The following is a 14,059-nucleotide window of genomic DNA, read 5'->3' on the forward strand; positions in this document are numbered from 1 at the left end:
ACCAAGCACTTTCCTGCCTCGGGACCTTTGAACGTGCAACTCCCTCTGCCTGGAAAGTTCTTTCCTCAGATGTTTGAATGGCTGGCTCCCTCACGTTATTCACTTCCCTGGCCAAATAGCATGCCTCTCAGACCCATGACTACCCAACAACACTCCCTATCTCACACTCTGCTTGATTACCTGACATCACATTACATATTCACATGGTATTGTTTTCTCTGCTACCAGAAAGGACGTTTCATGAGGGAAGGCACTTTGACCAGATCGTTCACGGCTATGCGGCCAGTACCTAGGACAGTGCCTGGCATGTGGTAATTGTTAAGTCAAAATAGGGTAGGTATGTTGCTAGAGCAAGAGAAATGGACTCATACAGATTTAAGCAATTAGGGAATTTGTTATCTCACAAGGCTGAATCCCCAAGGCTTTTTCTCTCTCTTCTGTTCTCTGGGCTCTCCCGTCTTTTGACTGTCAGCCTTGTCCTCATTCTGAGGCTGCCCTCATGGTCACAAGATGGCTGCAGCAGTAACCGGAGCAATGTGCTTTCTCGCTCACGTCCATTTGAGAGAGAACGAGGCTCTCTCCCCTGTGTTCGCCAGAATTATCTCAAGATGACACATAAAATTAACCATTACACCCCCATCATAGAATAAAAGCCATTCCCTTCAGTCTGATTGAGCCTCTTTAGTTGACGTGCCCACCCCAACCCAGTCCCTGAAAAGGAGGCTTGAACTCCAAGGTTGGCTCACGTGAATTAGGACCCACCACTGGAGAAGAGTTGGAGTCAGCCTCCACTGCCTCCCATGGGCATGAGGAAGGTGTGGATGGATGCTTGCCCTAGATAGACAATCAGCCGGGATCACTACAATCTCTGACTTCAGGGGAACTCCTCAAGCCCCTGGAAACCTTTCCAGAGTAATTGGTCTCTTGGGATCTTGAAACACAATCATTTCCTTGGGATATTTCTTGAGTTAAATAGCATTCTTAGATCAGGGAGCTGCCTCAAAAGTTTTCCTCCCAGAAGAACCTGAACACTGGGAGAAAGAGAACCAAATACATCCCTTTCATGGGAAAGAAAAGGAGATGGGAACAGCAGTGCAAAACATTTCACAGGGGAAGCATTTCTTGCAAATAGGTATCAAAATATGTAGCATATACAAAACACAATATTTGTCCACAGAAATTAAAGGTCATTTAATTTATATTTAGGGAACATGAATAGAGACAGCAATTCAGCACAGGAGAAAATATTTTGTCTTCAAAAGGAGCAATGCTATAAATTACTGAGAACATATCACTAGCCTGATATTGTGAACTGGTCATCAAATAGTTTGACTACAAAGTTGTTCAGGGCACAGCTCTTGCATCTGGGTGATTTACTAGGGAATAGAGCTGCAAGGAGACATTGGAAATCACTGGACAATACTAAAGTATTGTCTGTCCTTTGAACAATATTACAATATCCTATTTCACCTACTGCAAAAGCACAAACTAACTTCTAATAGATCACCCCTGAAAGATATTCGATCATTTTTTTACACTGTGACTCCTTCCCAGTGTAGAAGCTTTACATCCCATATAATTATTTTCTTTTTAATTACCTATTGGGTTGTTCGTTACTCTACCAAAAAACTGGGGGGTGACTATTTCACATGCCTTGAAAATGCTGTTTTCTCAACATTAGATCCAACAATACTATTATAAATTGGCCTCCTTCCCCCACTCCCAATGCTCAAGGCTGCAAACAACGCATAACAAAGACAAGTATTTTGTTTCTAACATGGAAAAGACAAGACTTTCTTGCTTCTTTCTAATTGTCCCGAAACGGTGTCTTCTTCAAAAGGGTTTCTGTTTACTCACATGACATGAGCCCTAACATTATCCAGCATTTATAAGTTCTTTCATGAAAAACATCTACAGATTTTGCAATGAATGAAAGGAAAATTTACAAGATTTAAAGATGTACAATGTTACATTAATGGCCAGGAAAGTATATACAAGTTACCCCAGAACACACAACCAGCAAGTGACAGAGCTAAAAGCAGACTCTAGGATGACTGCTCCCCGACCCAGGGCTCCTCTGCTCCAACAGTGCTCCTACCGTAGAAAGACTCCCCCTCAGCCAGGCAGCCAGGTCCCTTTCTGGTGCGTCTTGCTTTACAAACAGTAAGCTCCTGGTCATGTGCAATAGCAAAGCACAAATTCAGCTCTGCATTTTCTTTCATCCAAAACAAAAGTCTAGTGAAGATTTAAATATCCATAAGAACCTATACGTGCACATCCATAAGGATATACATAGACATACCCAAAACAAAGCTGCTCAAATGAGAATATAGTCAAAAATACTATAATCATGTTGTATGGTGACAGATGGCAGCCATATTTGTGATGACCACAGTATAACCTATAAAGAAGTTTAATCACTATGCTGTACACCTGAAACTATGGCAACATTGTGTGTCAACTATATTCAGATAAAAAATATTTTTGGAGGGACTCCTGGGTGGCTCAGCCATTTGAGCAGCTGACTCTTGATTTTGGCTCAGGTCATGATCTCATGGATCCCAGGGGTCCTGGGATCAAGCGTTGTGTCAGGCTCTCTGCTCAGCGGGGAGTCTGCTTGAGGATTCTCTCTCTCCCTCTGCCCCCACCTCCACTCACGTGTTCTCTCTCTCGCTCTCTCCCTCTAAAATAAATAATCTTTAAAAAAATGTTTTTAAGTTTCTTGAAAGAATCACAGCATACACAAAGATAAACTCAAAATGGGTGAAAGACTTCAATGTGAGACAGGAATCCATCAGAATCCTAGAGGAGAACATAGGTAATGACCTCTTCAACATTGGCCACAGTAAGTTCTTTCAAGACACGTCTCCAAAGGCAAGTGAAACAAAAGCAAAAATAAACTTTTGGGACTTCATCGAGATAAAAAGCTTCTGCACAGCAAAGGAAACAGTCAACAAAACTAAGAGGCAGTCCACGGAATGGGAGAAGATATTTGCAAATGACATTACAGATAAAGGGCTGATATCCAAGATATATAAAGAACTTCTCAAACTCAAGTCAAAAAACAAATAACCGAGTCAAAAAATGGGCAGAAGACATGAACAGACACTTCTCCAAAGAAGACATACAAATGGCTAACAGACACATGAAAAAATGCTCAACATCACTAGCCCTCAGGGAAATACAAATCAAAACCACAATGAGATATGACTTTACAGCGATTAGAATGGCAAAAATTAACAAAACAGGAAACAAAAATGTTGGCGAGGATGTGGAGAAAGGGGAACCCTCTTACACTGTTGGTGGGAATGCAAGCTGGTACATCCACTCTGGAAAACATTATGGAGTTTCCTCAAGATGTTAAAAATAGAGTTACCCTACAACCCAAGCAATTGCACTACTAGGTATTTACCCCAAAGATACAGATGTAGTGAAAAGAAGGGGCACATGCACCCCAATGTTTATAGCAGCAAAGTCCACAATAGCCAAACTGTGGAAGGAGCCGAGATGCTCTTCAACAGATGAATGGATAAAGAAGATGTGGTCCACATATACAATGGAATATTACTCAGCCATCAGAAAGGATGAATACCCCCCATTTGTACTGACATGAATGGAACTGGAGGGGATTATGCTAAGTGAAGTAAGTCAAGCAGAGAAAGACAATTATCATACGGTTTTACTCATATGTGGAACATAAGCAATAGCACAGAAGACCATAGGGGAGGGGAGGGAAATCTGAAGGGGGAGAAATCAGAGAGGGAGACAAACCATGAGAGACTATGGACCCAGGGAAACAGACTGGGGGTTTCAGAGGGGAGAGGGTAACAGGGTGATGGGTATTAAGGAGGGCACGTGTTGTGATGAGCACTGGGTGTTGTACGTAACTGATGAATCATTGAACACTACATCACAAACTAATGATGTGCTATCCAGTGGCTAACTGAACGTAATAATAAAAAAAAAATCATAGCTATTGCTGGTTCTGAGATATGAGAGAACTTTCTCCCATCACTCCTTACTAAGTATGTGATGTAGTCGACGATAGCCCCACACCATTTCCATAGAAAGTACAAGATTAATTATTTAGGCTGTGGCAGCCATCTAGCAATCAGGAGACAAGCCTGAGAACCAAAGCCAATGTGATGAGGACAGCAGAGCGATAAGATGGAAGTCCCTGGGGCCCATTGTTCCACTAAACTAACCAATCTTCAGACTTCTAATGATGTCAATTTATAAATATTTTCATTATTTAAGCCACTGTTAGTCTGGTTTTTGTTAGTTGCAGCTCCATCCCACCTGATACATACAATGAGACCAACAGAGTAGAATCCCTCACCTTCAGGCTGTAAAACACAAAAGCCTGTCATGGTGGGGAGGTAGCATTGAATTCACTTAAATTGAAATATTCATGCATTTAGATCAGGAAGTTCAGAAGCACCATTACTTGAGTGGGTTCTTGAATACATTGTGGGTTTTTTTTTTTTTAAGATTTTATTTATTTATTTGACAGAGATAGAGACAGCCAGCGAGAGAGGGAACACAAGCAGGGGGAGTGGGAAAGGAAGAAGCAGGCTCATAGCGGAGGAGCCTGACGTGGGGCTCGATCCCGTAACGCCGGGATCACGCCCTGAGCCGAAGGCAGACGCCCAACCGCTGTGCCACCCAGGCGCCCCTGTTTGTTTTTTTCTTAAAGATTTTATTTATTTATTTGACAGAGGGAGAGGCAGCGAGAGAGGGAACACAAACAGGGGGAGTGGGAGAGGGACAAGCAGGCTTCCCGCTGAACAGGGAGCCCGACGCAGGGCTCGATGCCAGGACCCTGGGATCATGACCTGAGCCAAAGGCATATGCTTAACAACTGAGCCACCCAGGCACCGCTTGAATGCATTGTTGATAATATTTCTGACCAGATAACTCGGGAGAGATTGATGGAAACAGAGAGAAAATCTAAGCCTCATTCCAGCAATAATTTGACCCCCTTTTTCCTTTTAATCAACAAAAGTGATTCACATAAAATCGTTTGCAATTCATATCTGTTGATTAGCCAGTATGTTGAGAACTTTATGCATATTATCTTTTTTAATCCTCAGAGCAATTTTATGAAGTAGGAAATATTACCATTCTTATTTTATAAATGAGGAAAGTCAAGCTGAAAGTAGCCATCAGACTTCCATCTTGCCATAAATCTCTTCTCTGTTATAATCTTCCTTTGTTGTAATTGCTTATGAGTAATGAAATACACAAATATCAGGAAGTAAAAGAAAGGAGACAGAAAAGTTAAGAGACTCCAATAATCCATTGTTAGAATAAATTCGTCAGTGCTTAGGCAAATAAAGCCAACTTATTCAAAACTTAGAATAAGTTAATATGGAAAAATCAACTTTACATAGGTTTCTTCCAATTCCTTTATCCAATTTCTCTCCAGCAGGCTCGGAGTGGGTTTCTATCTCACCTCTCCCATGACTGGGAAAGTTCCTTTCAGCAAGGATACCTACCTGTTAATGAAACATTCTCCAGCCCTTTCCAGAATTTCCCCTAGACAATTAATCTTCCAATTCATATTCATATGCTGTCGATCAAATGTCATCAATGGTAATGAAATCCACATCATTAAAATATAAAGCTTTTAAAACTACATCTGTAGAAAGAAAGGACAAAGACAACAAAAGACATGTTTGTTTACTTTAGAATAACATAGTAACTCTGTGCTATTTAGTCAACTCTCCAACTAAACCACGATTTCTATTATTCATAACCCTGACATTTGATCAAAGTGAGATACTAGAAAGACTAAATGTGGCTTATGTCGCCATACTTTTTTCCCTGGTAGTTAAGACAAACACAGATTTCATTATCTGGTTTCTAGTCGTAATAATGAGCCAGATTGTTCCAAAATCTCAAGACTTCACAGCCAAGGATTTTTGAGAGGGGTTGTAGGTGAATCTGAGGAAACAGAAAACAGTAGTAATGGCAATGGTTTTTAGGAATAGTTTGCCAAGTGGAGGAAAAAAGAAAAGGTTGTGAGTAGGGATTTTTCAAAGCACTAATAGAATTCTATAATCTCTCCTTTTAGGAGCTTGTCACTCAAATTCACTAAGGTTCCAAGATAGCTTTAGGATAATGTGGTGTTATAGCGAGTTTTCCAGCTCTCCATAAAGAATATTCTGTAGCAGGCTTCATCACTTTTTCTGTTTAGAAAAGCAATAACAATCGTTGCTTAGGGGTTACCACTTGAATTCATTTTCCTTATAGGGCATGAGGAGAAATACCTAATATATTCCTTATATGGAGATCGTGTTTGCTGATGAGGGGGAAAGCTGTAGGACCATACATATCCCAGGAATGTTCTAGTAAAGCCATCAGAGAGGAATATAAGACCCAGATAAAGTCAACATATTTAATCATATATTTACATCTATAATCAAGACCATCAAGGAACAAGTGGAATCATGGCATGCATTTTACATACATCTTCTAATCCCAGCAACAACCCCATGAAATGTGTAATGTTAGCTCCATTTTACTGGTAAAGAGAGCAATAAACTACCAAGAGTGATATTTAAAATCTTAAAAATCTCAATCATTGGCTGTCCTATGTACATATTAGTTTGTGCTGCATTTCAACTGAGAATTTTGAAATGAAAGACTATCCCATGAAATCATTGAGTACGAGAACAACATTGGATGCCCATGAACATAAGCTTTTCTTAGACCACTAGTTCTCAAACTCTTTGTCCTCAGGATCCCTTTATTCTCTTGAAAATTATTGAGGACTCCCAAAAGCTTTTGTTTACATAGGTTCTAGCCTTGAAAATTTACCATAGTAGAATTTTAAACCATGGATGTATTTTAAATTTAACATTGTTAACATTGAACACATTTTGTGAAAAATATATTTTTTCCAAAAAAATAGTAAGAGACGCTGCTCTGTTTTACACACTTACAAATTGCTTTACTATCTGGTGTATAAAAACATCTGGATTACCATAGGTATTTTTAGATTCAATAGGTATTTTTAGATTCAATCTGTTGTGATCTGTTGTTTTTGTTGATGGATATAAAGAAAATCTACCCTTGTAATGATACATAGTTAGGAATGAGAGGAATATTTTAATACTCTTTTCAGATAATGTGTATTCTTTGTTACTAAGCCAAAACTCAACAAGTAGTATTTTTTAAAGGTTGTTTATAACACAGATTTTGGTGGGTTTGGGGTTTTTTTTTTTAAGATTTTATTTACTTGAGAGAGAGCATGCACACAAGCAGCGGGGAGGTGCAAAGGGAGAGGGGGAAGCAGACTCCCTGCTGAGCAGGGAGCCCAATGTAGGACTCTATCTCAGGGTGCTGGGATCATAACCTGAGCAGAAGGAAAATTCTTCACTGACTGAGCCACCCAGGCGCCCTGTAATGCAGATTTTGAAATCATATTAATAAGCTTTCACAATAAGTTACATTAAAATCCATTCGTCTATCTTGCACTTTGAATCGATTGTTTACCCATGAATGATATTGTAACATCTCGCATTGATCATTTAGAAAACATTAATTCACTGAATTGTGCAAATCTTCCAAATATTCATACATTTTGTCATACAATATCAAAAAATTGCATTCATTAATTTCATCAATACTCTCATTACAAAGGTCTTTAAGTGTTTGGATGCTGACAAAATCACTGTATTAGATGCAAGTTTTCCAAAATTCCCATTTTCCCTTAAAATCTCAAATTTCATTATGGCAACCAATATCATCAGTTATTTTCCTTGAAGTGACAGGACTGCTTGTTTCAATCTTCTAGAAAATATCTTCCAAATATCCAATTCTAAACCACCAATTTGTCTGTTAGTCGGTCAAGTAAAAATGGTGTCCCTTGAAAAACAACCAGCTAATTCAGCTCTCAGTTCCATCACACAAGTGCCGTTCCTCGACAACCATCATATTTCAATATGCAACAAAAGTGCTTTATGCATACTTCCCATATCATATATTAAAATGATTCAAGGATTGGGATTTAGTAGAGTTAATAATTTGTCCTGCTTTATCAAAGACATTCTTAGTACCTTATTCTGTCTCAGTGAAGACAGCACCTTCACAAACTTGCCCCCAGCTAGGATTCAGATTCTCTGGCCCTTCTAGGAGCTCTGATGATATCATTAGTGAAAGTCCATAGATTCTCCATAACAGGTGACCAGGAATGGACTGTGGCCATTCTTTCCCTCTTTTCTATTAGTATTAGCTATTTCCAATTGATTTTTTACCCTGTAGGGATCTAGATGTGCCAGTGTTTGTAGAGAGCCCTGGCTGATAAAATGCCAAATAAATTAGCTCTCAATTTCTGTCTCATATAGTTGTAGCCACTCAGGGCTAAAAGGAACTCTTCCAAGGCATTAGTACAGTGTTTCTTTCTTTTTCCAATTATTTTATTATGGTAAAATACATATTATATAAAATTCACCATCTTAACCATTTTTAAGCATACAGTTCAGTGGTATTTAGTACGTTCATCTTGCTGTGCAACTATCACCACCATCTGTATCCATAACTCTTTTCATCTTAATAAAACTGAGACTTCATGCCCATTGAACAATAACTCCCTATTCCTCCATCTCCCCAGCCCCTGACAACCACCATTCTATTTTTGGTCTCTATAATTTTGACTAGTCTAGTAACAAGAGGCAAAGACAAACACTATATAATAAAAAAGGGGAGAGGGAGCAACCCAAAAAGAATATGTAACAATTGTAAATATTTATGCACCCAACATGGGAGGACCCAATACATAAAACAGTTAATAACAAACATCAAGGAATTAATCCATCATAACACAATAAGAGTAGGGGACTTTAACAGCCCACTTCCACCGATGGACAGATCATCCAAACAGAAAATCAGCAAGGAAACAGTGACTTTGAATGACACACTGGACCAGATGGATTTAACAGACATATTCAGAACATTCCATCCTAAAACAGAGGAATACACATTCTTTTCAAGTGCATATGGAACATTTTCCGGAATAGATCACAAATTAGGCCACAAAACAAGTCTCAACAAATCCAAAAAAATCAAAGTCATACCATCACTTTTTCTGACCACAACACTGTAAAACTAGAAATAAACCACAAGAAAAAAATCTAGAAAGAGCACAAATACATAGAGGCTAAATAACATGCTATTAAACAACAAATGGGTCAACCAAGAAGTCAAAAATTACGTAAAAACAAATGATAATGAAAACACAATGGTCCAAAATCTTCAGGATGCAGGAAACATGGTTCTAAGAGGGAAGTTTATAGTATTACAGTACCTCAGGAACCAAGAAAAATCTCAAACATAATTTTGATAGTCTAAGTACCTCATCTAGATGGAATTAGGCAGTATTGTCTTTTTACGACTGGCCAACTTCACTTAGCATAATGTTCTCAAGGTTCATCTGTATTGTAGCATGTGTCAGAATTTCCTTCCTTTTTGAGGCTGAATATTCCGTTGTATGTGCATACCACATTTTCCTTATCCAGTCATCTATGAATGGACCCTCGGGTTGCCTTCACATTTTGGCTATCGTGAATAATGTTGCTATGAACGTGAGTGTCCAAATATCTCACTGACAACCCTGCTTTCGATTCTTTTGAGTATGTCAAAATCCAGAAGTGGAATTGTTGGATTATATGGTAATATTTGGGGGGAACCACTACACTGTTATCCATAGCATAGGCCAGTGTTTCTTAATCCAATATGCCCAGAATGGGTCTAGCTACCTCTTTTCTCGCCTACTGTACTGCCTGGGAGAGAGCAATCTGTGGAAATCTCCTTATGCTTACCTAAGCACAAATAAATCTTGTCCCAGCAAGTGTTAATTGTCCACCTAGAGAGCATGGCCTGGTTTCACATGACAGAAGTACACTCCTCTGACCCTCCTTCAGCCAAGGCCTGGTGTTACTGGGCCAGAAGACCTCCAGTCCCTGTCTTGGTGTTCTTTGACTTCAAAGGCCTTGCCATAGCGATTCTGGACACATGACGTCAGCTCCAAATCACCCTCTGGTCCCCAAGTCTCTCTCTTGAAAGGAACCTAGATTATCACATGATATCAAAAGATACTACAAATAGTCACATACTATACCCCTGCTGCATGGCAGATGTGTTAGTTTCCGGGGGCTACTATAATGAATTACCACAAACCAGCAATTTATTCTTCCATAATTCTGGAGTCCAGAAGTCCAAAATCAAGGTGTTGGTAGGACTGGTTCTTTCTGGAGGCCCATTCCATGTCCCTTTCCTAGATTCTGAAGACCACCAGCCATCCTTGGTATTCTGTGTCTTGGAGCTGCCTCTCTCCAATCTCTGCCTCTGTTTTCACAGCCACCTTCTCTGTGTGTTTGTGTCTTTGTGTCTGTGTTTCTTTCTCTCTCTACGTCTCTCTTCTAAGGACACCTGACATTGGTTTTAGAGCCTACTCGGAATCCAGGATGATTTCATCTTAAGATTCTTAATTTGATTACATCCGCAAAGACCCATTCCAAATAAGGTCACACTGTGTTTTCATGTCACATTCAGGTTCTGGTTGGACATATATTTGGGGAGTCACCATTCAACTCACTACACCGTACGTAAGGAGAAGAGAGAAGAGCCCAACTGTCCTTGAGAGAAGATAGGCAGGGATGAAGAAATAGTGCGCTTGCTTCTATCAAGCCAGCTTATCCTTTATTTGCCTCTGGACAAGTTACACTCCGGGATTGATAATCAAAAATAATGTGCAGTTTGACTTGAATAGGAACTTACTCCAAAATAACTAATAAAACAAGAATTACCTGTATAAATCTTGTTTTTTCTTAAAGAATTGGCATTTTCTACTTAGCAAGAGACTCTAAGACTGCCTGTTTCTCACATCAATTGAAATTATTGTTGCCATACAATCCTGTACCAGGGATATCTGCCTCTTATCCACCTAAAAAGGAAAATAGATAATGAGTTTAATTAAAATTGATTGGAAAGTTGAACAGAAGCTCCTGGAGGTAATTACAAGACAGGGCCACCCATAATTGAGAGAGTTTTCCTAATAGACAAGAAGTAAATTTAATCTTTCAAAAGAGAAAGAGAATATATTTACATGAGTGGAGAACAGGATCCTGGTTGGAACTGAGGAATATACTGACACAGAGGAACTGGAAACATCTCTAAGGATAGGTGCTGAATACACAATGGCAATTTCCCATGCAGAAGAATGATTCACTCGATCAACTCAGATATAAGGACACAAAGATATAAGGACATGCCTCATGGCACTCATGAGATCATGCTGAATTAAGCTCATGTGATACAGACTGAGTTAGACAGATGTGATCCTTAGGGCACTGAAATGTCTATAGATTTGTCATCTTGGTATTTGCTACAGGAAATGTTCCAGATTAGTTGGGACCAAGCATGAATGCCAAGCAGTGCTCTGGAGCTATGGGAAGCCCCTAGGTGGGCTCCCAAGGCCTTTGGGCGTATCCCCAAAAGTGGACACAGGTCATGGAATCCCACTGCTAGCTTGACTCATTAGAAGAAGAACAGAGCTTGCAGGAGGGCTTTCAAGCCTGAAGCTTCTTTATCATTTGTCAGGATGGTTGGGTACCCTGGCTGCCACCCCAGGGGACAGCCATCACAGGAACTGCTCATTGTGTGCAAAGGTCAGACTGATGGAGGAAACACACAGGCAGTGGCCCAACAGCTTGCTGGGGGAATTCATGCTTTGAGATGGGTTGGAGATCACAAAGCACAAATCCATCACCAAATGTTCCATCCCTAATACCCTCTAAGCCACTCTTACCCAGTGTCCTTGATGCTAATATTTTCCAGAAACCCCAAGCCTAGAATCTATACCCAGTGGCTTTGCTTCAAGGAAATTTGCCCTACTCACTCAGCAGAGAGAGACTGAACCCCACAGGCATATGAATGTGCAGAGAAAAGAAATCTGTCTATTACGGTGGAATAAGAGTCGAGACAATAGCATCAATATTTCCCAAAAAGGTAACTGCCATGAGATAGTTTTTTTACATCTAACATGCTGCTTGAGTATGCTAGGCTCTCACTCAACACTTAAGGAATCAAAGTGAGTCAACTCTCAACTTCTCTTAACTCTGCTTGGGTGGCATACATAAAACCTATCCACGTAGATTAGTATGTGGCAGTGGGGTGCTGCCGTAACAAATACCTTAAAATACAAGAGTGGTTTTGGAACCGTGTGGATACTGGAAGAATCTTGAAGAATATGATAGATGAAAACTAAATTGGCTCCAGTAGACTGTTAGTAGAAGGGATTTTGGCTCTCATCATGGCGGACCCTAGAGATAAGGCGCTTCAGGACTACCGCAAGAAGCTGCTGGAGCACAAGGAGATTGACCCGCCTCAAGGAGTTAAGGGAACAATTAAAAGAACTTACCAAGCAGTATGAAAAGTCTGAAAATGATCTGAAGGCCCTACAAAGTGTTGGGCAGATTGTAGGTGAAGTACTTAAGCAACTAACTGAAGAAAAATTCATTGTGAAAGCTACAAATGGACCAAGATATGTTGTGGGCTGCCGTCGACAGCTTGATAAAAGTAAGCTGAAGCCAGGAACAAGAGTTGCTTTGGATATGACTACACTAACTATCATGAGATATTTGCCAAGGGAAGTGGATCCATTGGTCTACAACATGTCTCATGAGGACCCTGGGAATGTTTCTTATTCTGAAATTGGAGGACTATCAGGACAGATTCGGGAATTAAGAGAGGTGATAGAATTACCTCTTACAAACCCAGAATTATTCCAGCGTGTAGGAATAATACCTCCAAAAGGCTGTTTGTTATATGGACCACCAGGCACAGGAAAAACACTCTTGGCACGAGCTGTTGCTAGCCAGCTGGACTGCAACTTATTAAAGGTTGTATCTAGTTCTATTGTAGACAAGTACATTGGTGAAAGTGCTTGTTTGATCAGAGAAATGTTTAATTATGCCAGGGATCATCAACCATGCATTATTTTTATGGATGAAATAAATGCTATTGGTGGTCGTCGGTTTTCTGAGGGTACTTCAGCTGATAGAGAGATTCAGAGAACTTTGATGGAGTTACTAAATCAAATGGATGGATTTTGATACTCTACATAGAGTTAAAATGATCATGGCTACAAACAGACCAGATACACTGGATCCTGCTTTGCTTCGTCCAGGAAGATTAGATAGAAAAATACATATTGATTTACCAAACGAACAAGCAAGATTAGATATATTGAAAATCCATGCAGGTCCCACTACAAAGCATGGTGAAATAGATTATGAAGCAATTGTGAAGCTTTCAGATGGCTTTAATGGAGCAGACCTGAGAAATGTTTGTACTGAAGCAGGTATGTTTGCAATTCGTGCTGATCATGATTTTGTAGTACAGGAAGACTTCATGAAAGCAGTCAGAAAAGTGGCTGATTCTAAGAAGCTAGAGTCTAAATTGGACTACAAACCTGTGTAATTTACTGGAAGGTTTTTGATGGCTGCATGACAGATACCAGCTTAATGTAAAAATAAAGTTAAGGAAAATAATGTATGTATTGGCAATGATCTCATTAAAAACATATGAATAAAAATAAGTATGAATAACATTGTAAAAATTAGTAATTCAAGTAATTCTACTTTTAAGATTGGTACAGAAGAAATTTGTATGTTTGTTAATGTTGCATTTATTGCAGCAAAAGTTATAAGACTATGTTAAAGCTTTTCGTATTTGCTGTGTGAGCATTTTGTAAAACATTGAAAGTAGTTTGAAATAGCACAAGAGAGCATTTCTAATGACTTATTTTATATCATTTGTTTTCCTCATCCTAAAAAGTTGAATAAAATCTGTTTGATTCAGTTCTCTTAAAAAAAATAAAGAAGGGATTTTGGGGACACTGCTGGTAAAGTCTTAGAAGGAAGTAAGGAACATGTTATTGGACATGGGAGAGAGGGAAATGCTTGCCATGTAGTGGCAGAGAGTTTAGCAAAGTTGTCTTCTGCAGTTAAATGGAAAGCAGAAGATGTAAGGAATGACCTTGATTATTTAGCTA

At 39.4% G+C, this 14,059-nt stretch overlaps 1 protein-coding gene across 1 annotated transcript; it reads left to right on the forward strand.

Annotated features, from left to right (window-relative positions):
• Nucleotides 1–12,316: 12,316 nt before the first annotated feature.
• LOC100472740 (26S protease regulatory subunit 10B) lies at nucleotides 12,317–13,610 on the forward strand. Its single transcript, XM_002914164.4, is given in 3 exon segments — nucleotides 12,317–12,384; nucleotides 12,386–13,112; nucleotides 13,114–13,610. Coding segments are annotated over 3 exon segments (1,167 nt in total). The 3' UTR covers nucleotides 13,486–13,610.
• Nucleotides 13,611–14,059: the final 449 nt, after the last annotated feature.

Source organism: Ailuropoda melanoleuca, chromosome 14 (assembly GCF_002007445.2).
Source record: "Ailuropoda melanoleuca isolate Jingjing chromosome 14, ASM200744v2, whole genome shotgun sequence".
Lineage (NCBI taxonomy): Eukaryota > Metazoa > Chordata > Mammalia > Carnivora > Ursidae > Ailuropoda > Ailuropoda melanoleuca.